This window comes from Syngnathoides biaculeatus, chromosome 8 (assembly GCF_019802595.1).
Source record: "Syngnathoides biaculeatus isolate LvHL_M chromosome 8, ASM1980259v1, whole genome shotgun sequence".
Taxonomy (NCBI): Eukaryota; Metazoa; Chordata; class Actinopteri; order Syngnathiformes; family Syngnathidae; genus Syngnathoides; species Syngnathoides biaculeatus.
The window spans coordinates 29,013,314-29,037,739 of NC_084647.1; the positions used below are offsets into that span (position 1 = coordinate 29,013,314).

The following is a 24,426-nucleotide window of genomic DNA, read 5'->3' on the forward strand; positions in this document are numbered from 1 at the left end:
GAGTTATTTATGATTGGCACCATGGAAGCACTGCAACGAGTGTTGTGCATTGACAGGATTGTAAACTTTGTCTTGCCAGCTGTTAATTTTTTTGTCATTCGCATTTGTGTTTCGTAAACAGCATCACGTTGAGTGGGGTTGTAGTTACCATGTTTATTTTCAATAAAGCCTCAACAAACAATGAACGGAACTTCGCGCTCTAATGGCTACTTGTGGCTTATCTGGCTTACCACGCGTTTCGTGATATCTAATGCACTTGTACTATCATTTAAAATAATCGCCAAATGTTTCCGAACTCATTGATTGCCGAGGGAGGAGAATGGAACCGGAGATTCGGCTGTTGATGATTGCACGGAGACACACACACACACGCCCATACACGCACGCGAGCGCGCGCACAGACGCACACACACGAAGGCGAGACCCCAGGCTAAATATGAAGAGACAAGCAATTGTTCGAACCTTGAGCTGACTGGCCCCACTTAAGCTATAACTAGGTGAGCGACCTCCTTTGAAGACCTTTTTTGCAACACGATTTGCATATAATTGGATAACAGCGATTTAAAACATTCAAATAGCTACATTATATTAAACGATATTTTAGTATGTTGAAGATTTTGACTTTGAGCCGGCTAACTATCTTCTGTTCTCTCGCAAAAACATTCTATTTTTCTTAATTTCCATGGATGCAATATCTGGATTTGTATTTCCAGTATCAATAAAGCTTCGGTTGCTGCCGTGGCCGTTGTTCGACCATGATCACGGTTCGACCTGGTCCCTGTGAAGTGAAGACAAACCTATATGGACCAGTGTCACAAGACCCGAGCTTAAACAAAGATCATTATCACAGTTACGTCGCAAATCAAGAGTAGACGCAAATGTGCAGTTTATCTATTCATTCATTTTCTATAACAGTATGAGGATTCCCAGATGAGCCGGAGCCAGTAGCAGCGTATCAATATTAATATAATATTTAACACTTTCTAAAAGTATTTATTAAACACCGAACGAGTGCTTCCTCCGAGCAGGACGGAAGTTGAGTAAAGTACTACAGTCAAAGCAGCCTCGAACGTACTGACCCGATTAGGCTGAAGATGGGGGTGGGATTTTCTGATCTTTCCTGTCATTGGCTAATATTATGTTCTGTTGACATTTTCTTACAAATAATGCTTCCGACACCTCGTCTCTACTCTTCTGCTAGTCTGAGCAGAGCTGTCAGAGCCACGCCTATAGAGGCTCACAATTGGTCAAAAAAAAAAAAAAAACGTAAAATCAGCAATCAAATGGCCTTCATTAGAGTGGGGGTTGAGGTATCGTGGATATGTGACCTAGTCCCAGCCCCGCAGTGAAGGGGGACACGTCTCTCTTCTGTCAGTGTGGGATGACTGAGGCAAAGCAACGGTTGACTAAGAGAAAAAGTGCGCAACTGGGACGTGGCGACGCGAGAGGACTTCATTCGCAGAACTAACATGCAGTGTAACTGACGAGGCCACATGACTGAACTTGACAAGGCAGAATTGTCCATTGTTTCATTTCGATTTCTCTTGAGGCACCGATGAGAGAGACAGTTTTTCCAGGGATTGCAATGGCTTATCATCCTTTCCACGCGCACCGGCCAACCGACTTCCCAATGTCCGCCTTCCTAGCTGCCGCTCAACCCTCTTTCTTCCCAGCGCTCAGTCTACCCCCCGGGGCCCTCACCAAGTCAATCTCAGAACACAATTTGGCTGGGGCGGAAACCGGTGTCCTCCCGGTGCTGAGTCACCAAGCTGCTCAACTCCGCACTCTTACAAGCCTGGAGCCCGAAGAACAAGTCGACGATGATCCCAAAGTTACATTGGAAGCCAAGGATCTTTGGGACCAGTTTCATGAACTAGGAACAGAAATGGTTATTACAAAGTCTGGAAGGTAGGAATTAAACCGATAAAAGATGCTGGATTATACTGATATTTTTTTACTTGATTTAAAAAAAAAAAGATTGGTTAATCTCTATTTGATTTGGAGCAACGTGTTTGTAGCTAAAAAGACGATTGTTTGAAAATCTTTCCATACATTTCTTTTCAGTTTGTAATATTATTATGTTATTATTACTCTGAATTAAAGTCCTTTGAATTTATTGAATTCGAGAATCTCCATTGGTTGGAAATGATAAAAATGTGTGAAACTATATTATATTATTAGATTTTTTTTTGAGAAAAGAATGGAAAATTACGTGTCCAAAAGTTTTAATGTGCCATCAAAAATTCTGTACTAAAAATTCTATCTATCTATCTATCTATCTATCTATCTATCTATCTATCTATCTATCTATCTATCTATCTATCTATCTATCTATCTATCTATCTATCTATCTATCTATCTATCTATCTATCTATCTATCTATCTATCTATATCTATCTATCTATACATACATACATACATATACACACACGGTTACATATTATTAAACTATGATAAAGTAAAAATATTCCCCTTTTTTAATTTTCAAATTTCTCTCTCTCACTCACACACACACACACACACACACATATGTAGTAGATCGATCGATAGTTATACATTTTTAACTCCCCAATCTGCTCTTTTGGCCTTAAACTCTTTAAACTGCTTGCTTACATATTTTTATGTGAGCGCGCGAGAGTAATTTGGGGAGTTAAATAGTTGTAAAATTTGAAGGAAAATAAAATGTCTTTCCATTTGAAATATGGCTGAGAACATATTGATTGAAACGAAATGTAGTTGATCGTAAGAATAAAAGCCGGACTTTTCCTGGTACTAAATTAAACAGCAGCAAGGAATCGATTCCACCTGGAAATAAAGTTCCATGAAATAAGTTCGAATGATTGCGATGCCGTCAGGCTGAAGAAGAGACAACCGAACACGAACGCGGGAATTTTCAACAGTAGCAAACCAAAAGATTAAAATGTCAGACGTGTTGGGCGCATCTGACATGTGTTTTTCTTCGTAGGAGGATGTTTCCACCGTTCAAAGTACGAATAAACGGGCTTGATAAGAAAGCCAAATATATTTTGCTGATGGATATCGTCGCAGCGGATGACTGCCGCTACAAGTTCCACAACTCCCGATGGATGGTCGCGGGCAAGGCGGACCCGGAGATGCCCAAGAGAATGTACATTCATCCGGACAGTCCAGCCACCGGCGAGCAGTGGATGGCCAAGCCTGTTGCTTTCCATAAACTCAAGCTCACCAATAACATATCAGATAAACACGGATTTGTGAGTGCATCGAGTCAGTTTGGTTTTAATTTTGTTTATTGCTGGGTTGTTTTTATGACACCTGTGATGAAGCACTTGCAAAGAAAGAGCGTGTGGATGAAAAAAAAAAAAACACGAATGCGTCCAGAAAATATGGAAGCTTTCGAAAATGTTAAATGTTAAAAAAAAATTGCGTTGAAGACACACTATCAGTAAATCAGAATCAAAATGGGAATCTGGTGGTACAAATATATTTCAGAAATAGAGAGCATTTGAAGTGCATTCGGGCGGCACGGTGGATCAGATAGTAAAGCGCTGGCCTCTCAGTTCAATCCCGGACCGCCTGAGTGGACTTTGCATGTTGACCCCATGCCTGCATGGGTATTCTCCGGCCACTCCGGTTTCCTCCCACATCCCAAAAACATGCAACATTAATTGGACACTATAAATTGCCCCTAGGTGTGATTGTGAGTGCAGCTGTTTGTCTCCATGTACCCTGCGATTGGCTAGCAACCAGTTCAGGTGTACCCCGCTTCCTGGCCGTTGACAGCTGGGATAGGATCCAGCACTCCGCGAGACCCTCGTGAGGATTGGGGGCAAAAGATAATGGATGGATGGATAAATTGCATTCTGAGCTTACTATCACATGCATTGTTGCATCTATCTATCTATCTATCTATCTATCTATCTATCTATCTATCTATCTATCTATCTATCTATCTATCTATCTATCTATCTATCTATCTATCTATCTATCTATCTATCTATCTATCTATCTATCTATCTATCTATCTATCTATCTATCTATCTATCTATCTATCTATCTATCTATCTATCTATCTATCTCTATCTATCTATCTATCTATCTATCTATCTATCTATCTATCTATCTATCTATCTATCAGATCGATTGATAGTTGGAATAATCAAATTGGATTGAAAATTGTATTTGTGTTGTGTTTTCTTGTCCCTGCAGACAATCCTCAATTCAATGCATAAGTATCAGCCCAGATTTCACATCGTGCGGGCCAACGACATATTGAAGTTGCCTTACAGCACGTTTAGGACATACGTCTTTCCGGAAACCGAGTTTGTGGCTGTGACAGCATATCAGAATGACAAGGTGAGTCGGTATACAAATTCTATTAGTGGTGCTATAATTTGATATCATCCATGAGTTATTCTTGATTGTGGTTTGTAGTTCACCGTTTTCATTTTCCATTTGTCCATGGTCTGAAATATGTGTCAAATATAGGCAGGTATAATGGTGGGAATCATATCTGATTTATTATTCTTGAAAAATCCCCAGCTTCCAATAAATGACCTATTTTCAAAATAAACAGTGTATAATGATTGAAAGTTCAGTTGTCAATTAAAATGGGATTAATATTGTAGCCTTTTCATTTCACTAATGCTCATCGGACTCGGCGTGTCAGCATCTGTTGGCATTTGGGAGGGTCTTTTAAAGTTTATGGATAAGCGTCACGATCGATTACAGAAGGTAATTCATAAGGACACCACGGAGTTAATGTAGACAGATGTTAAATCTCCCCCCGCTGAAATGACAAACGCCAGAAATGATCATATACACACTGGCCTTTTCAAGTCTATAATACCCCAGAATTCGTAATCCCTGCGGAAAACGTCATTATTGATGTCATAGTCATCTATTCACGAATTCCATCTTGTGCGCGTGTGTTTTTTTCCACGGAATGTAGTTTTGTGATTAATGTTTCAGAGGCCCAATGAGAATAACGCCTCATTACGATATTATTATTAGTATTTTTTTGACGTTACAAATCCGAACCCTGGCCTTGGATAGACATTTTAAACCCTTTCCGGGCAGGGGTTGCAAATTTGCAACAAGTTTCATATAATCGAAAATTTTAAGTGCAGAGTATCATTTTCTGAAAGTATCAGATTTTTCTCTCTGCAAAATTTTATTTGGTCCAGAGAGGGTTAAATTGTAAAACTGTCATAACACATGCATTTAGGTGAAATTCAAGTTTGAACGAGGCAATTGCCTTTATCTTTATTTGTAATTATTTATTTTTTATTTCTCTTCCTGTCACTGAACAGATAACACAACTTAAAATTGACAACAATCCATTTGCCAAAGGATTTAGAGATACTGGGAATGGAAGAAGGGAGAAAAGGTAATTATTATTATTATTATTATTGGCGTTTCTAACCCATTTTGGGGCGTGCTTAAGAACCCCCAAATTGAATCCCGCTGAAAAAAATTGCTTGATTTTCAGTTTTACATGATTAAAATGTGGTAAACTGACATAACTTTCCCTCTCTTTTAAAATAATCCTTTTTTTATTGGTTTAACACAATTTAATCAACCAATGTAGGCCTACGTTTCAATTGAGTAAATTGAAGATGTAATTTCGATAACACCTGGAATATTTGTAATACTAATATTTTAATTAATTTCCGTATGTTCCTTTTTAAACAGACTAGACCACCATATTGTACTTGGTTGAATCAAAATTACTCCAGCAAAACTACAGCAGTTTCCATCTGTTTATATTTTCGTACTCACATTGGCTTTACTGTGCGTGTAGAGGGCGTGTTGCTGTATCAAAATGTCTTGTACACACAGAAATGAGTAGGGTCAAGGCAACTTTGTTTATAACGCAAAGTCATTACTCTTTCACTGTGGCTCAACTTTCCCAGATTATTATTATTATTATACTTTAATAATGGCTTCTTATTATATTTTAATAATAATAATGTGATTATTATTATGCGGCACGGTGGATCAGCTGGAAAGTTCTGAGCTCCCGCGTTCCATCCCGGCCCCGCCTGAGTGGAGTTTGCGTGTTCTCCCCGTGCCTGCATGGGGATTCTCCGGGCACTCCAGGTTTTTTTTTTAAGCGGCTAAGAAAAAGGATGGATGGATCACCATGGTCGGGGGGAGGTGGAGCCTATCCCAGCTGTCAACGAGCAGGACGCGGGGTACACCCTGAAGTGGTTGAAAGCCACACTCACAATCACACCTCGGGGTAATTTAGAGTATCCAATAAATGCTGCATGTTTTTGAGATGTGGAAGGGAACCGGAGTGCCCGGAGAAAACCCACGCAGGCACGGAGAGAACATGCAAAATCCACACAGGCGACAGAACTGTGAGGCCAACGCTTTACCAGTTTAGCCACCGTGGCGACAGAAACGTTATTATTATTATTAGTAGTAGTAGTAGTAGTAGTAGTAGTAGTACTAGTAGTAGTAGTAGTAGTAGTAGTAGTAGTAGTAGTAGTAGTAGTAATATTATTATTATTATTATTATTGGCAGGAAACTAACTATGCCATCACTTCAAATGTACGAGGACCACGGTAGAGACGGCGTTGACTCAGATGGTTCCAGTGAAACTCCCACAGCTCGAGACGTCATTCAATATCCACTAGGAAAGAGTGCAAGTCCGCCACGATGCAACAGGCCTTGTCAAGGTGATGGCTTGCGTGTAATATTTTCGTCATCAATAAATATTTTTTTCGAGCAATACACTGGAGACGGAAGGAGGTGGGAGAATTTAAAGCCCCCCCCCCCACCGCCCACCCCACCCCTGTGCACACAACCAATGGCCATTTTTTGTTGTTGTTCCTCTTGCCTTGCAACGAACTCTACATACTACATGAGCGTTGACCTTGTGTATGTGGCTAAAGGTCCTGAGGTCGGGGGTTCAAATCCCCGCCCCTGCCTGTGTTGGGTTTGTATGTTCCGGTTTCCTTCCACATCCCAAAAATGTGCCCTACGATTGGCTGGCAACCAATTCAGGGTGAACCCCGCCTTCTGCCCGAGATAGATTGAATGGGCTCCAGTACTCCGCGACCTTTGTGAGGATAAGTGGCTTAGGTCATGAATGGACGGATGGATAAATTATGTTATCTTCTTAATATACAAAGGCACCGACGTAAAAAATGTGTGCCATAAATCACACATGCACGCAGTTAATTGCTTAAAGTTTAAACCACAATGTCAGGTCACAGAGCAACAGCAATAATTATTGAGGTTTGCAATACACAAAGACTAAAGTAGGCCCATTTGACGAGTTTTTACAATAAATAATTTGCATCACAATGGTCTGCTAGGTTTATTATTCTGCCATTTTCCCCACTGTGCCCACCTGTAGTCGTGCTGCTGTATCCTACTTCCACTAAAAGGACCTGTCAGCTGCGCAGATTTCGGTTCGCGTGTGGTGTGGGCGTAGGGTGTTGGAGACGTTTAAGTTCGTCTGCTGCTGAAAAACAAGTACTGGTCGCACCACGCATGGCGCAACAGAAAGGGTCCGACGAAGTCACAAATCAGATACACGTGCTGCAGACTGCAGACTATAATCTTTACTGTACTCAGGCCAGTGGCGGGACAATGAATTTAGCATCAGCACAAGCGACCGATGTGTTCGTGCACGGCTTGGTTGGCGTTCGACGTCTTGTATTTGTTGATTAGTACTCGATTACTTTGTAATCGTTTGTTTTGAATATGGCTGTGTATTGGGAATAATATAGAAGCTATCCTATTCAGGCAACACGGTGGAAAGGCTGGTTAGTACGTTAGCCTCAAAGTTCTCACGATCAGAGTTCAAATCCCGGCGCCGTCTCTGTGGACTTTGTATGTTCTACCCGTGGCTGCTAGCGCGGGTTTTCTTCGGGGACTCCGGTTTCGTCCCATATCCCAAAAACATGCACTGGAGTCTCTAAATTCTCCTGAAGTGTGCTTGTGAGTGGGGAATGCGTGTTTGTTGCAATGTTGCCTGCGATTGGCTGGCAGCCAGTTCCAGGTGTCCCCCTCCCCCTGCCAGAGATAGCTGGGATAGGCTCCAGCACTCCTGCGACCCTTGTGAGGATAAGCGGCTCAGAAAATGGATGGATGACCCTATTCAGCAAACAACCAAAGAAAATACGCTTGGCCAGATCGGCCTGGAATGGATCGGCCCGTAGCGAGGTGTCCGGAAATTCCCAATTGCCACCCCGCCCAGGAGCGAAGTGTTCGTCTTCGGCTTTGAGTGTAGTGTTGTGTGATATTTCACAAATCCATTTGAACCATTGTTACATTTTAAGGGTGTGTGTGTGTGTGTGTGTGTGTAATTGAAGATCTATTCTTTGGTGGAAAGAAATAAACATCAATGTAAATAAATAAATGTGGATAAAAACAATTACAATTCAGAAGTCTAACAATATGAGTGTGGTCAAAAAAGAAGTCAACAATACGCCTTCAAGCAACATATTTAAATAACGTAAACTAAAAGAAAACATTTTTTAAAAAATTATATATAGGTAAGATGTAGAATGTAATTTAGATTTCACGTTCATCCCTATGGTTTTTGAATCATGTCAATGACGAAAATACTTAAGCACAGTAAAACTCCATATGATCTCATTCACCAATGTTCTTGAGAGAAAAAAAAGTCCCAATTGTCCACTTTTTAAGACGTGCCATTCATTCATTTATCTTTAATTCTAGTGGCGTCATGAAAGACGTCCCATTCATCAAAGAACATTTACATGTACAGCATTGTGTCACCGTTACTTCGTTGACATTCATGAATCAATTTATAACCTTTCTAAGAACAAAGTAAAGCTAATTATAAAGCTATCCTAACACTGAAAAAGTCCTCCTTATTAAATGGACGTAATTTTCCTCTTTTTGAAAATCTTATGGCATACATCCTTCAAATGCATGTTAATCAAATGCAACCAACGTTGGAATCAAGTCATTTTGTGGACTTTTTTCAGAGAACAAAATTTGATGAATCAATGCTGATTGTATCTGTATACAGTTTTTATAGTGGATATCACATGCCATCACCTTGTCATCGCTCACTTGCCTTTTTGTAATATTTGCTCTTTTAGATGAGAAAACCTGCACTGACAGTGAGCAGGAGCTTGAAAATTTTGGTGAGCGCTGCACAAGCGCCAACAGCCTGGGGACTGAACCTGTATCCCCCTATAGCTCTCAGTGTGAGGAGCGGATTGGTGAAAGGCCTGATATGGACAAGAGTGACTCCACATTCAGTGTAAGGAGACTTGAAAAAGACAAAGCGGAGAACAGGCATCGGAAGGACACCACAGACATATTGATAAAGGACTCTGAGGCTGGGACCATCAGTGCTATGAAGGACATCTACTCCCCACTCATGGTCCAGACCGAAAGCCCTTCACACTTCAACCCAGGTCATTTACAAAGCTTGGCACTGTCTGGCCTACACAGCCAACGGTTTTTCAACCCTCTAAACACCGGATCACCACTTTTGTTTCACCCCGGGCAGTTTGCCATGACCCCTGCAACGCTTTCTGCTGTGGGAATGGGCCATATATTAGCCTCTGTGTCTGGAGCAAGTGGTTTGGAAAATACAAGCCTCTCTACTCAAGGAACAGGAGGAACCCACAGTTCCTTCCCCTTCCATTTGTCTCAGCATATGCTTGCTTCTCAGGTAAGGTTGACCATTCACTTTGTAAATGATGTGACACACTGCTATAGGTTTCTATTTTCATATACTGTAATTTGATTGTTTTTTTTATGGTAAAGATGTTTGCAAAAAAAAACATTTTTTATGTCTTGTTTTTTTAAGGGTAAATGCTGAAACAACCACACTTTAAGTACTGTTTTGAAAATGTGATTTAAAAAAATGTGAGGGAGTCATTGTAAATGCTGTTCTTATTGACACAGAAAATGGTGGTTGCCCATTAAAACACACCTCTCTAAAATGGTAAAGACAAAGGTGCCATAATGGAATGGACAAACAGCTTCTTATAAAGTGTGTGAGTTTCACAATTTACAAGTGTTGCCCTTCAAACTCTGCTTATACAGTGACAAAATTATCTCAACTAATCATGACAGTTTTTTCTTTATATAATCATAAAAACGTTAAAGATGTGCAAAAGTTCTGACTTTCACAAATCCATCCATCTTCTTAGCCGCTTATCCTCACAAGGGTCAGGGGGAGTGCTGAAGCCCATGCCAACTGTCAATGGGCAGGAGGCAGGGTTCACCCTCAACTGGTTGCCAGCCAATCGCAGGGCACATCGCGACAAACAGCCGCACTGACAATCACATCTAGGGGCAATTTATAGTGTCCAATTAAAGTAGCATGCTTTGGGACGTGGGAGGACATTGGTGTGCCCGGAGAAGACCCACACAGGCAGGGGGAGAACATGCAAATTCCACACAGGCGGGTCCAGGATTCAACCCGGGACCTCAGAACAATGCTTTCCATCTGATCCACCGTGCCGCCTACACATTTGTTCATATCATGAATAATCACTAACATTTATCTTGCTGTTGTTTATTGTGTGACTACAAAATAGTTGGCACTTCAGCTCACAGATCCATTAGATGCATTGCAACAACATAATGAGGTTCTCGACAGTGGCATGTATGGTAAAGACAGCATGAATGACACAGAAGGACGTTTTTAAGTGAAACAAAAAAAAATAAGAATGCTGACACTAAGATGCATCAGTGTTAGTTTTCATAGAAACAGCCTAGTAGGCAATAGAAGAAAAATTCTTGATGTACAAAACTGCAATGAGAATCCTCAGAAAACAAATTGCAAATTACAAAACTTCATTTAGGAAAACTAACAGTAGACAGTTTTGAAAATATTACTTTAGAATATTTTTTTTCTTCAAAACATTCAAGATCTTGGCATCATAGTGGGCGACTTGTGAGCATTTATGCCTCCAAGTTCTGAGGACTGGGAGCTCAAATCCTGGCCCCGCCTGTGTGGAGTTTGGATGTTCTCCTGTCTGTGTGGGTTTTTTTCCACAAACTCCACTTTCTTTCCCCAGTCCAAAAATATGGGTGGTAGGTTAATTGGAAACTGTAAATTTCCCTTAAGTGTAAATGGTTGTTTATCTATATGTGCCCTGTGATTGGCTGGCAACCACTTCAGGATGTACTTTGTCTCTCACCCAAAGATTGCTGGGAAAGTTCTCCAGCACGCCCATGACCGTATTGAGTATAAGCAGTAAAGAAAATTGATAGAGAATAGTGACCCTTTGATTAATAACAGGTGTCAATAATTCAAATGCTCGTACAAATGATATTACGTAATTTTCAAAAGTGGTCACTGATGGTGTAGTACACTTGCCTGACTTTGGTGCAGGCAGCATGGGTTCAATTCCCACTTAGTGACAGTGTGAATGTGAGTGCAAATGGTTGTCCATGTCTACATGTATATGTGCCCTGCAAGTGGCTGGCAATCATCCAGGGTGTAGAAGGACTTTTACCTGAGGTCAGCTCGGATAGGCTCCAGCGCTCCATGACCCTAACCAGGATGCGCAGTGTTGAAAGTGGGTGCATGAATAATTTTCAAAATAACTCAGTGGACCATGTCTTTACCATTATTGTTCAAATTATATGGAAATGACTCTTCTACTCTTGGACAAGGTTTATTATGAGCTCAAAGGCTATAACTGTGAGATGTTTACTTTACTCCTATACTCATACCAATAATCTGGCTGTATTATGGGACAAGATTCATCCATTTAAAAGAAAAATATATATTTTTTAAAATAGTAATGTAAGATGACATAATATTGCACAGCAAAGTGCATGACAACACAATTTGTAAATGATTACAGACATCAAATGTTAGACGTACAAGAAAATGTGAAACAGTAATGAAAGTGTTCCCTACTTTCAACAATTGTTTACATTTAAGATCTATATGGTTATAATTATTTGACCCATTTAAAAGAATGTATAGTTTAAAAATAAATATCCACTTTACCCTGTTGTATTTCAGGGCATCCCCATGCCTCATTTTGGGGGTCTCTTTCCGTATCCCTACACCTACATGGCAGCAGCTGCAGCTGCAGCCTCTGCTCTGCCAGCAACCAGCACCTCTAGCCCACTCTCCAGAAACCCTTTTCTTGCTACATCTCGACCACGGCTCCGCCTCAATCCCTACCAGCTCCCTGTGTCTTTGTCTTCAAGTTCGAGCCTCCTTACAACCAACCTGCAATGTAGCCTCAACCCAGGGTCTGGATCATCCAAACCATGCAGTAGGGAGACCAGCCCAGTCCTCGAACGCTACAACAAGAATGGGGGATCTTATGGGAGGGGCACATCTCCCAAAACAAAAGACTCTCAGAATGAACTAAAGAATATTCAGAGACTGGTGAGTGGCCTAGAGAGACAGAGAGAGCCATCCCCGGATGAATATTCTCCGAAGTGATACACAACTCACTTTCTTGGCTTCCAGACTGAGGACTATTCTGTTCGTTTTGCAGCACACCACGAAAACTAGGGTGATGGTTTGGTAAATTGAAGTTGGTTAAGGCTGATAAATTCTACAATCACAAGAAGCCAAATCAGAAACCTCTGATGAAGAAATGGAACTGAACCATATACGATCAATTTATATGCCCAAACTAAATCTGACTGACAGGCAGCTCCACATACTTGAACATAACATGTAATTTTGGATAAGTGGCCTAATAGTTAATAAAATATCAACAAAACAGAAGTAATGAAAAAAAAATCACCCTAAACTGGATGCAGTTCATGGCCACAGTCATTTCATTGTATTCAAGGGGAATTTGTATTCAAGAGAAATGGGTTTCTGATCTATTTATATAATGTAAACCTAAATAAATACAAATCTGTAAATAACTAACTTCAAATAATATGCACTCGGTATTAATTTATTTAAGTCTGTATACTAGTGTGTATATATTTCAAATATAACACTTTGCTATCTAACCCCACCTGTGAAGCCTGGTCAGATATTTAACAATGTGTTATGAGTGTCGCTGATTATGGAGCGTCCGTCATATTTGATTCACAGTAGGTATATGAAATGATGTGTTAGCGCAAAAGAGAGGCAACTCCACGTGATTAAAAAACCTCAGGTTAATTCACTCCAGATGGGCTATGATCAAAAATGTCCCTATTTAAGGGTGCGTCGTTCCAATTGATTGATATATTCAAGCGGTAAATATGCTTCTTCATCCTGGTTGTCATTTGTTTTCCAGATTGTCTCACAATTTTCAATAAAAATGTTGCGATGAAAACGTATCTTTATTACGTAATAATGCTGACATATGATAGGAGAGACTGGTCACTTAAAGTTATCCAGCTTGGACATGAACAACCGTCTGGCGCCCTCTGTTGTACATATACACAATATTTCTTTTTCAAAACTCAGTAAAATAATGTCCTATTACAATATTTATTTAAACCACATACACTCAAAAATTTCTTGATAGATTAACAAAATTTTGGACAGGTTTGTAACCCATGTTATTCATGCAGATCCAACTCAAACTTAGTACTTCTGTGTGATTTATAATTGTGTTGGTGAAATACTTGTTTTCCTAATACAGCAAAACTAAATATGGACAATTTCAAGTCTTGAAATGTTTGCAATGTGAGAAGAGACCAGACTACGTGAGGAAAACCACCACAGACACAGAGACAACATGCAAACCCCACACAGGACACTCTAAATGGTTCTGAAGTGTGATTGTGAGTGCAACGGCTGTGTCTCCATGTGCCCTCTGATTGGCTGAAACCAGTTCAGGGTGTACCCTGCCTCCTGCCCAATGAAAACTGGGATAGGGTCCAAGCACTCCCGCAACCCTTGTGAGGAGAAGTGGCTCAGAAAATGGATGAATGGTAATTCACAACAGATAATAGAACAACATTCCCCACAGTTACGCATTAAATAAATCCAACTGAACACCAATACAGTGTTCCAGGTATATTTTGGTTTGGTCCAGAGTGCTTATTGATGTTTGTGTTTTTTTCTTAGTGCAAAAATTTTTCCTTCCAATGTCAAGTGTCAGTTTTGGTTCCTGGAGTTGGATGAAATAGCTTATGTGTTTTCAGAGGGTTAAACAGTGGGCGCTAAGAGCTGCAGACAGCTCTTTGTCCATGACCTGGCGCCTGTCGCCTGCCTGCCAGCCAGAGCAATTAATGAGACAATGTCCTACTCTACCCTCCCACCCTCCTTCATTTTCTTTTCTTTCTGCAGTTTTCTCTCATTCAATTACGGATACATGGTCACTGCATTATGGTCAATGAATAGAAAGTGACCTGCACATGTGTAGGAAAAGTATTTGTCTGGATCAGTCAGTGAGTGGTTGATCGATCGAGTTAACTAACATCTGGTGACAGCCTGGTTTAATTAATCAAAAATTAGTCAAAAGTTCTTTTAGGAGACAGACATAAACACGTGGAGCATTTGCAATCACTACTATTGATGTGGCAAACTGCAAATATTTGAATACAGTCTGTTCTTATTTGGGGCGGCACGGTGGTTCAGCTGGAAAGCGTTGGCCTCACAGTTCTGAGGTCCCGAGTTCAATCTAGACTAAGAAAATGGATGGATGGATGTTCTTATTTGCTCAAATGGAGAATGAGTGAGTCAAAGACAAAGAAAAGGAGGAAAGAAAGAAGAAGAAGAGGAATCCACAGAGCGTACAACTAAGTGTAGGGACTTTAAATGTTGGGGCGATGACAAATTATTTTACCATGGAGCCGATGGGAAAATAAAATGGAGTAGGGGTTAGTTTAAAGAAAGAGATGGCTAAGAATGTCTTGGAGGTGAAAAAAGTATCAGATCGAGTGTTGAGGCTGAAATTTGAAATTGAGGGTGTTATGTATAATGTGATTAGCCACTATGCCCCACAGGTAGGATGTGACCTAGAGTTGAAAGAGAAATTCTGGAAGGAACCTGATGAAGGGGTTCTGAGCATCCCAGACACAGAGAGAGTTGTGATTGGTGCAGATTGTAATTGACATGTTGGTGAAGGAAACAGGAGCGATGAAGAAGTGATGAGTAAGTACAGCACTAAGGAAAGGAAATTATAGGGATAGATAGTGGTGGACTTTGCAAAAAGGAAAGAAATGGTGGCTGTGAAAACTTTTTCCAGAAGAGGCAGGAACAAAGGGTGACCTGCATGGAAGACAAAGATAGAGCAGAGAACCATGTGGTGGAATCTAGGAGAAGAATGTTGTGCGGCCTTTCAGAAACAGGTGAGACAGGCTTTCAATGGACAGGAGAAGCTTTCAGAAGACTGGACTACTCCAGACAAGGTGATCAGAGAGACAGGCAGGAGGGTACATGGTGTGTATTCCGGTAGGAAAGGAGAGAAGGAGACTTCGATATACATGACTACTTTGCTGGTTTGTTGCAAAACAAGTACACAGGCAACATAAAGACATATAGGCCAACATTTCAACACTTCTTTAACCACATTACCACTTCAGAAATAATTTGACACATTATCTGGACAACATTTTTCATTTTAAAATTTGAGATTGTACATGAATGTGAAAAAAAAAGCAGAATAAAGTCTGTGTTGGAACAACCCCTACTTGTCACAACCACTTTATTGTGTTACAGTACAAGAAAGAAAAGAATACTAGAAGCTCGTTCCATTATTTCCTGTTTTTTGTCAGTTGACATCTGTGAACCGGGACAAATATTTTTGAACAACAATGTCCTTTTCTGGTTGCTCCTTTGATGCAATGTTCTGCAAGATTATATTTTGTGCAGACAATGTAATCTAAAGGAGGTTACTGACTGTAAAGTAGTGGTAGGGGAGAGTGTAGCTCGACAGCATAGGATGGTAGTGTGTAGGATGACTCTGGTGGTGGGTAGGAAGATTAAGAAGACAAAGGTAGAGCAGAGAACCATGTGGTGGAAGCTGAGAAAGGAAGAATGTTGTGCGGCCTTTCAGAAAGAGATGAGACAGGCTCTCGATGGACAGCAGAAGCTCCCGGAAGACTGGACTAGGACAGCCAAGGTAATCAGAGAGACTGGCAGGAGAGTACTTGGTGTGTCTTTTGGTAGGAAAGGGGAGAAAGAGACTTGGTGGTGGAACCCCAAAATACAAGGAGTCATACAAAGAAAGAGATTAGCGAAGAAGAAGTGGGATACTGAGAGGACTGAGGAGAGGCGAAAGGAGTACATCGAGATGCGACGTAGGACAAAGGTAGAGGTGGCAAAGGCTAAACAAGAGGCATATGAAGACATGTACACCAGGTTGGACACAAAAGAAGGAGAAAAGGATCTCTACAGGTTGGCCAGACAAAGGGATAGAGATGGGAAGATGTGCAGCAGGTAAGGGTGATTAAGGATAGAGATGGAAATGTGTTGACTGGTGCCAGTAGTGTGCTAAATAGATGGAAAGAATACTTTGAGAAGTTGATGAATGAAGAAAATGAGAATGAAGGAGGAATAGAAGAGGCAAGTGTGATGGATTAGGAAGTGAAAATAATCAGTAAAGTGGAAGTTAGAAAGGCACTAACGAGGATGAAAAATGAAAAATTATTTGGTCCTGACATACATGGGGAGGTATGGAAGCAATTTGGAGAAGTGGCTGTGGAGTTTTTGACTAACTTTTTCAACATAATACTCGCGGGTGAGAAGAGGTCTGAAGTAGGATCACAAAAAACCGCTTACTTTCATAACCGGTTTTAACCGAACAGCTGTAGCAATAAAACGATTAACCGGTTTTTAAAACCGGTACCATTGTGGCGTTTACATAATTCACCCGCGGGACCTCGAGTTGGGGTGCGGGGTTCCACACGGACTGTTTTTGTTGTTGCTCTTCCTGAGTGACGAGTTCACAGAGTTCCCCCCATTATGTGCGTAGTGTTCGGATTTCTGCCAATAAAAAAAGTTTTGTTCCTGTGTCTGACACAATTTACTCCGCGGTAATGGGCTACTTTGAATACAATATTGACAAACAAGCTTGTTGAATGTGGCTTTCAACAACGCACTCGTGTAAGTTAAATTTTTTTTTTTTTTTTTTGTAAAAATATTTTAATGTTAACATTCTTCTTTCGGACTTTCAGAAAGGGCATGAAAGTATACCGAGCGTTTCCTCGATGCCATGTTTGATGTTTCTTTGATTTAACTGAATGTTCTTTTGAGTCCAACTTTACTCGAACAGCGAAACTTGAAAAAAGTGGAAATGATGTTGAAAAAATAGCGCAATGTGGAGTACCGGAACCGGGAGAAATGATTGGAAATTTTAACCGATTTCGAAAGTCTGATTACGGTTTCGGGTTGAAAAAAAAACAAAACGAAAACCGGTTATTTGTAACCGGTTGCGATCCCTAGTCTGTAGAATGGAGGAAAAGTGTGCTAGCTCCCATTTTTAAGAACAAAGGTGATTTGCAGAGCTGTGGGAACAATAGAGGAATAAAGTTGCTACACAATGAAGTTATGGGAAAGAGTAGTGGAGGTGGGACTCAGGACAGAAGTCATTATCTGCAAGCAACAGTATGGTTTCATGCCTAAAATATTATAATATTATAGTAATAATGCACCACAGATGCATTATTTGCCTTGAAAAGTAGAGACAAAGTCAGAAGGAGCTACATTGTGTCTTTGTGGATCTAGAGAAAACCTATGACAAAGTACCAAGAGAGGAACCGTGGCAGTGCATGCGTAAGTCTGGTGTGGCGGAGAAATCTGTTAAACTAGTGCAGGGCATGTATGAAGAGAGCAGAACAGTGGTCAAATGTGCTGTAGGTGCAGGGTTCGCTCGCGGCCCTAAAAGTCCTTAAAAACCCCTAAATTTTCGAAGGTGCATTTAGGGTCTCCTAAAAGTCCTTAAAATCCGCGAAAACCGGTCAAGCCCCTAAAAAGGCCTCAAATTAAAAAAATATCAAAGGGAGGACCTCTACCGCCAAAATTCTCCCTAAAAAATAAAATGATGCCATGTTTGATGTTTCTTTGATTTAACTGAATGTTCTTTTGAGTCCAACTTTACTCGAACAGCGAAACTTGAAAAAAGTGGAAATGATGTTGAAAAAATAGCGCCATGTGGAGTACCGGAACCGGAAGAAATGATTGGAAATTTTAACCGATTTCGAAAGTCTGATTACGGTTTCGGGTTGAAAAAAAAACAAAACGAAAACCGGTTATTTGTAACCGGTTGCGATCCCTAGTCTGTAGAATGGAGGAAAAGTGTGCTAGCTCCCATTTTTAAGAACAAAGGTGATTTGCAGAGCTGTGGGAACAATAGAGGAATAAAGTTGCTACACAATGAAGTTATGGGAAGAGTAGTGGAGGTGGGACTCAGGACAGAAGTCATTATCTGCAAGCAACAGTATGGTTTCATGCCTAAAATATTATAATATTATAGTAATAATGCACCACAGATGCATTATTTGCCTTGAAAAGTAGAGACAAAGTCAGAAGGAGCTACATGTGTCTTTGTGGATCTAGAGAAAACCTATGACAAAGTACCAAGAGAGGTTATTTGTAACCAGTTGCGATCCCTAATGCGCACCTACAGTTGTCCAGCCATCCACTTCAACCAGCCAGAAGTCAGGCTTTATGAACGTAGCTCAATACACGAAGACGGACTCGTTAAGGGCAGAGATCGTGTGGACTTTAAAAGTGATCTGCAGCCATTACAGTTACAAATCTTGTGAAAATAATTCGAAAGTGTTTGCTGTCATGTTCCCAGACAGTGACATTGCTAAAAACTACCACTGTGGGGAAAGGAAGACTTCGTACTTGGCTACATTTGCCATCGCTGCCCACTTTTCATCTCTACTGCCTCAAAGCCAAAAAAGCCAGAATAGAGACTGACAGTTCAACGCTTATTGAGAAGGCTGACAGGCTGTGTGAGGAGGCAGATCAAAAGAGGAATCTGAGGTTTATCACCGAGGCCAATGCACTCAGAGGCAGAGCAAAGGACAAGAGAGCCACTTTGGCACCTCTGCAGCAACAAATAGAGGAGGCACTGGGTAGGCTCAAGGAGCTAGAGTAGGGGTGCTGAGACAGACATCAGTAGAAGACATTTGTGTATATAGTTGCAATTGTAGTTAGAATCTGTTTTTTCTGTAGACTGTTATGTGACGACGTTGACAATGGTCATATCAATGAGAACTACCACAAGGGGCGACAGGTGATCACTGTCACAGGTACTGAGATACTGTAACATTTGATGAACCAAGAACAGTTGATAGCACCATTCCGTGAGTCTTTTTTCCTTACTCTTGATTTCCCACGATGGCCCTAAATTTTTCGTGTCGGCCCTAAATTTTTTCTGCGTCAGCCCTAAATTTTTCGTGTCAGCCCCTAAGAATGCCCCTAAAAAGCCCTTAATTTTTTTTGGTCAGACTGAGTATGAACCCTGTAGGTGTGAGACAAGAATTTCAGGTGGAGGTGGGACTGCATCTGGGATCAGCTCTGAGACCCTTCCTCCTGTTTACTTTGGTAATGGATAGGCTGAGACATGAGGTTACACCAGAATCCCCTAGGAACATGATGTTCGCAGATGATATTGTGATATGCAGTGAAACCAGGGAGGAGGTCGAGGAACAATTAGAAAGATGGAGGCATGCACTGGAAAGGATAGGAATGAAGATTCGTTGAAGTAAAACAGAATATATGTGTGTGAATGAGAGGGGTGGAGGGGGAAGTGTGAGGCTCCAGGGAGAAGAAATAGTGAGGGTGGATGACTTCAAATACATGGGATCACCAGCAATGGTGAGTGTGGTAAGGAAGTGAAGAAAACGGGTCCAAGCAGGTTGGAACAGCTTGCAGATGTCTGGTGTGTTATGTGGCAGAAGAGTCTCTGCTCGGATTCTGGGCAAAGATTATAAAACATTGGTGAGGTCAGCCATGATGTACAGATTAGAGAGAGTGCCACTCAAGAAAAAAACAGGAAGTAGAGCTGGAGGTGGCAGAAATAAAAATGTTGAGGTTCTCTCTTGGAGTGAGCAGGTTGGAAAGGATTATAAATGAGCTCATTAGAAGGACAGCTAAAGTTGGATGTTTTGGAGACAAGGTTCGAGAGAGCAGACTTAGATGGTTAGGACATGTCCAAAGGTAAGAGAGTGAGTATATTGGGAGAAGTGTACTGAGCATCGAGCTGCCAAGCAAAAGAGTGAGAGGAAGACCAAAGAGAAGGTTGATGGATGTTGTGAGGGAAGATATGAGGGCAGTGGGTGTTAGAGAGGTAGATGCAGGAGATAGGCTTACATGGAAAAAGATGATAGGCTGTGGCGACCCCTGATGGGAATAGCCGAAAGGAAAAGAAGAAGTGGCATAAATTTGATGTGAAATGTGGAGTGCACAAATATTTGTTATTTTTGTTTAAATTTTAAATGAATCAATCTTTCTTTGAGTGTCATATGGAGAACAATTACATAAATGTTTATACATGAAAACAGCCAGGTGGTTCCCCAAAATGTGATCAGGTGCATGCTCTCTCTAGTGATACATGAATGAATCACTGAATTAAACGTTCAAATTGTGTATGTCGCGGTGGCTGAAACTTTTTTTTTTTAAATCCAGTACAGTAATTTTGTTCAGCACAGTTAAATTGTGTTTAGTCATTTGTAAAATGTGTTTTCAGAGATTTATTCAGGCGTTGTTTAACTTTTGTGGTATACATTTTAATGGAATCACTAAATGCCGTTTTTTTTCTCCTCTGCATTCAAAGGCAGTGCATCATGTTTCAGTCATCTACAATAATATTAAATTACTTTTTCAGGAATAAAGTATTGTGCTTTTTGAGGAAAACATGGGCCTACAGTGTCACTGTGTTTTTTATTTGTTTTAATTATTTGTCCTGTTTGACTATTAGGTCAAGAAAAATGGAGGGTTTTTATCCTTTTTATTCCAAAACAGTTTTACTGTGTCACAGTAGAGTTTTTAAAGGGGAAATCCAGTGGTTTGTATTCACAATGTATCCAATAGGTCATGTCCTCTATCTTGATAATGTGATGTTAAATCCTCTCTCATTAAATAGTGTTTTGACAAGATTTTTATCAACAATTACAAATTTTCAAGGGTACTTCCATTTTCGCGAGTCACATGACCTACATGAACGATGCTTGGCAGGACGATGCTTGGCAGGGGTCAGCTCACAGCTCAGGTCAAAATCTGTATGGAAGTATGCCTCAGTCTTCCCGATCAACCAATCCTGCTATTTCTTCATCAGATGAGGATAAATTAGAGAAATCAGCGCTTGGCATAATGATGTCCCATGTAATCGAGCACTTGGAACGGCACGTAACACGCCACATATGCCCACGTAGGTCATGTGACTCACAAAAATGGCAGCGCCCCTGAAAATTCGATAAAAATCTTCTCAAAACACTATTAAATGAGAAAGGATTTAACATCACATTGTCAAGATAAAGTACATATTACGTGACCAATTGGATACATTGTTTACCCTTTATGTTTCTGCTGTGCTTTCTTAGTCTTACAATTTATGTTTATTGATAATCAAACTATCAGTCGAACAGAACAAACTTTCTAGAGGGGAGTGAGAAACAAAGACAAAGTAAAAATTGTAAACAAGAAACAAATCATTCCAGATCTACAACAATGAAACATTGGGTATGAGTGTTGCATGCAGCTATAGTGCTACACTCTGTGAGGAAAGAACAGGGTGAGATAGAAGAGGAGAAGGACAGAAAAAGATTCCGCCTATTCATGTGGACACCTTGGTCGTGTGCTCTCCAGTACTGTCTTTGTTTTTGTACTTTTCGTTCCTTTTAGGAGACTCAGTTAAACAAGGAAATACTTGTTAACCATCAGGGAGTCTCCTCCGGACTTTCGTTTACCAAATTTTGAAGATCTGCTCAGTTTTCTCCCAGAGTTACTCGCTATTTTCTTTGCTCTTCCTCTACTTGATTTGCCTCTGTTGACACTTCCCTTCTCTACTGTGGTCTATCATGGAATCCTGCAGAGGGTGTCAATTCTGTAATCGAAAATCTGCAGTCTTGAAGTCTGTGTTGATGTAAATGGACAGTCGGGGAATGAAACCACTCTACAGATGTCTCAAAATGGTGAGCAGAGGTGTGCTAACAGACAGCCACCTAGCTCAACAATGAGGACTAAAGTGAACTGTGGAAAGGATAACGGACACCCCAGCAGTACTCCCTGGAATTTACTGGAAGCAAAGCCCAAACATATGGGACATTTGAAAAGGAAGACAACAGCACCAGGAGATTACCAAAGAATCTGGCTGGCCTGCGTTGAGGGTGTCTCAACACCGAGTGAGCAGCCATGGACAGTCGTTACAGCGAAGAGCAAGGAAAAAATAATGCGAGTCAGTGCAAAATATTGTCAGACTTCAAATAGATTTGAGGCACTCTTACAAGACCCAGGCCAAGAATGCTTATCCTCCACTATTTGAGGCACTCTTACAAGACCCAGGCCAAGAATGCTTATCCTCCACTGCCACTGAAAGGTATGAAATGAAATCATCTAAGAAAAAATTGGGACCACAAACATTAATAATTGGTGATGGACCCATCAAGGATGTGAAACGCTTTTTCAGAGAGAAGAATTCCAAAGTGCTGTGTTTTACTAATGACAAGGTGTATGATATCTATTTAAAAAAAAAAACCTAGAGATAACTGATCAGCACCCAACTGTGAAATCTGTCACTATACACACAGTCGCCCTTGATGTTCTCAAGCAGCAATCAGAGGTACTGAAGCGAGATTTCATTGATCTCTTAACAAAAGTGCAAGAGATGGATGCTGAGGTTTTTATAAGGGGACCTCTCCCACTTGTACGATCTGCAGATGAACGTTTCTCAGGGCTCTGTCAATTGGATAGGTGGTGAGGCAAAGTGTGCACTGCACTATCCATGAGTTTCATTGACAATTTCTGCCTGTTTTGGGAGCATAAAAATCTTCACAAAGCAGACGGATTCTATCTAAATACACAAGGGGTTAAGTTATTAGCTACCAAAATTTTCGACTGTGTGAGTCATTCACCGCCCTGTAAAGAAAATGTTTCCAAAAATCAAGGACAAAAGGATCCAGTTGTTCCCAAACAATCAGAGGAATGAGAGATTAGGCGAGACAAGGTTCACAGAGATTCATTTGCGTCATCCAAACAATCTGATGAGCAAATGACAAATGGAATGTGCCAGCACTTTAAATCTCCCACACCTCTTCCTGCCCCATTGGAGCCATCCACACCTCAGAATCTCCCATCTATGACTACAACAACCATACAATCCAGAGTATCCTCTCCCAGCCTGAATGCAATGTTGGGTCTGATGGATAGGATGAAGACTACTGTCAATGATGGAGTCCAGCCCCTAACACACCAAGATCTTCCTTCCATCCGTCCTTGCCTGAAACCACCGTCCACTAAGAAGCGTAAGGCTCCTCCTCCACCCATGAAGACTATCTGTAAATCTGACTGATATTTACCAGGTCTTTTCCAGAATAACTCAGATCCCTATGGATATCAGGCATTTTTCATCCCTGTAATTACAAGGGACAGAAAGTTGGTCAAAAAGATATGGCACCAAAAAAGTAGAACTTCCAATTTAGTGAGGATAAAATGAGTTTATCAAACCATTGTCTCCAGCTATCTCTGCGAGACTTGCTCTTTTTAATATAAGTCAATGTTGATTCATGACATCATTACAACTTGTGATCTGGACTTTTTGTTCTTAAATAAAACGTGGTTAACTGAAAGTAGCTGTAATAGGATTTTAAATGAGGCAAACAACAGCAGATATTAATTTTATGAACAAAGGTCAAACAGGGAAAAATGGTGGTGGTACTGCTGTTATTTTTTAAATCATTATTTCAATGTAAAGAAATTATAATTGGTGATTTTAGCTCTTTTGAATGTCTGTGTTTTTTAATTAAGGGTGACCCAAAGGTTATCATTTTAATCATTTATAGACCAAAATACAATGGAAAATTTATGGAGGATTTTTCAGAACTGCTATCAGTTATTTGTACTGAGTTACAACTATTTTGTCATAACAGGGACTTTAAGATTCATGTTGACAATAACATGGAAAAAACATCCAAAGAACTTTCTGGAATTCTATACAATTTTTACCTCTCAACATATTAAGAGTCCAACTCACACTCAAGGTCACATCTTAGACCTGATCATCTCTAGGAATGTTGAAATTCTATCGATTGACATTAAGGATATGGCTGTTTCTGACCATTTTTTTGTATTTTTTGAATTACAGAATCTTCCAAAAGTTCAGACAACCTCTATCTCTATTAAGAAAAGCTACATAAATGAGAGTATTGCCACTAGGTTTATGGAGACTGTGGCTATGCCACAGACTGTGAATGCTGAGACAGTTGATGAACTTTTTTATAATTTCCCCTCGAAAATCACAAATGCCATGAATGTTGTCGCTCCTGTTAAAACTAAGACCACCCTGAGGCGACCTAGAACACTGTGGAGGAGCACAATGATGATCAAGACATCGAAATCGCAGTTT

At 40.5% G+C, this 24,426-nt stretch overlaps 1 protein-coding gene across 5 annotated transcripts in view; it reads left to right on the forward strand.

The window, feature by feature from the left end:
- Window positions 1–475: 475 nt before the first annotated feature.
- LOC133505172 (T-box transcription factor TBX2b-like) overlaps window positions 476–24,426 on the forward strand; it is an 89,315-nt gene continuing 65,364 nt past the window's right edge. For 2 of the 5 annotated variants that reach the window (XM_061828171.1, XM_061828172.1), the window contains exons 1-7: window positions 1,321–1,908; window positions 2,966–3,233; window positions 4,189–4,335; window positions 5,292–5,368; window positions 6,512–6,666; window positions 9,070–9,390; window positions 9,486–9,650. In XM_061828171.1, the coding sequence (XP_061684155.1) occupies window positions 1,556–1,908; window positions 2,966–3,233; window positions 4,189–4,335; window positions 5,292–5,368; window positions 6,512–6,666; window positions 9,070–9,390; window positions 9,486–9,650 (1,486 nt within the window). In that variant the 5' untranslated portion in view covers window positions 1,321–1,555. Of the gene's footprint in view, window positions 498–1,320; window positions 1,909–2,965; window positions 3,234–4,188; window positions 4,336–5,291; window positions 5,369–6,511; window positions 6,667–9,069; window positions 9,651–11,966; window positions 15,488–24,426 lie in introns of those variants that run through there. The other 3 variants (XM_061828174.1, XM_061828173.1, XM_061828170.1) reach the window with 3 other exon arrangements.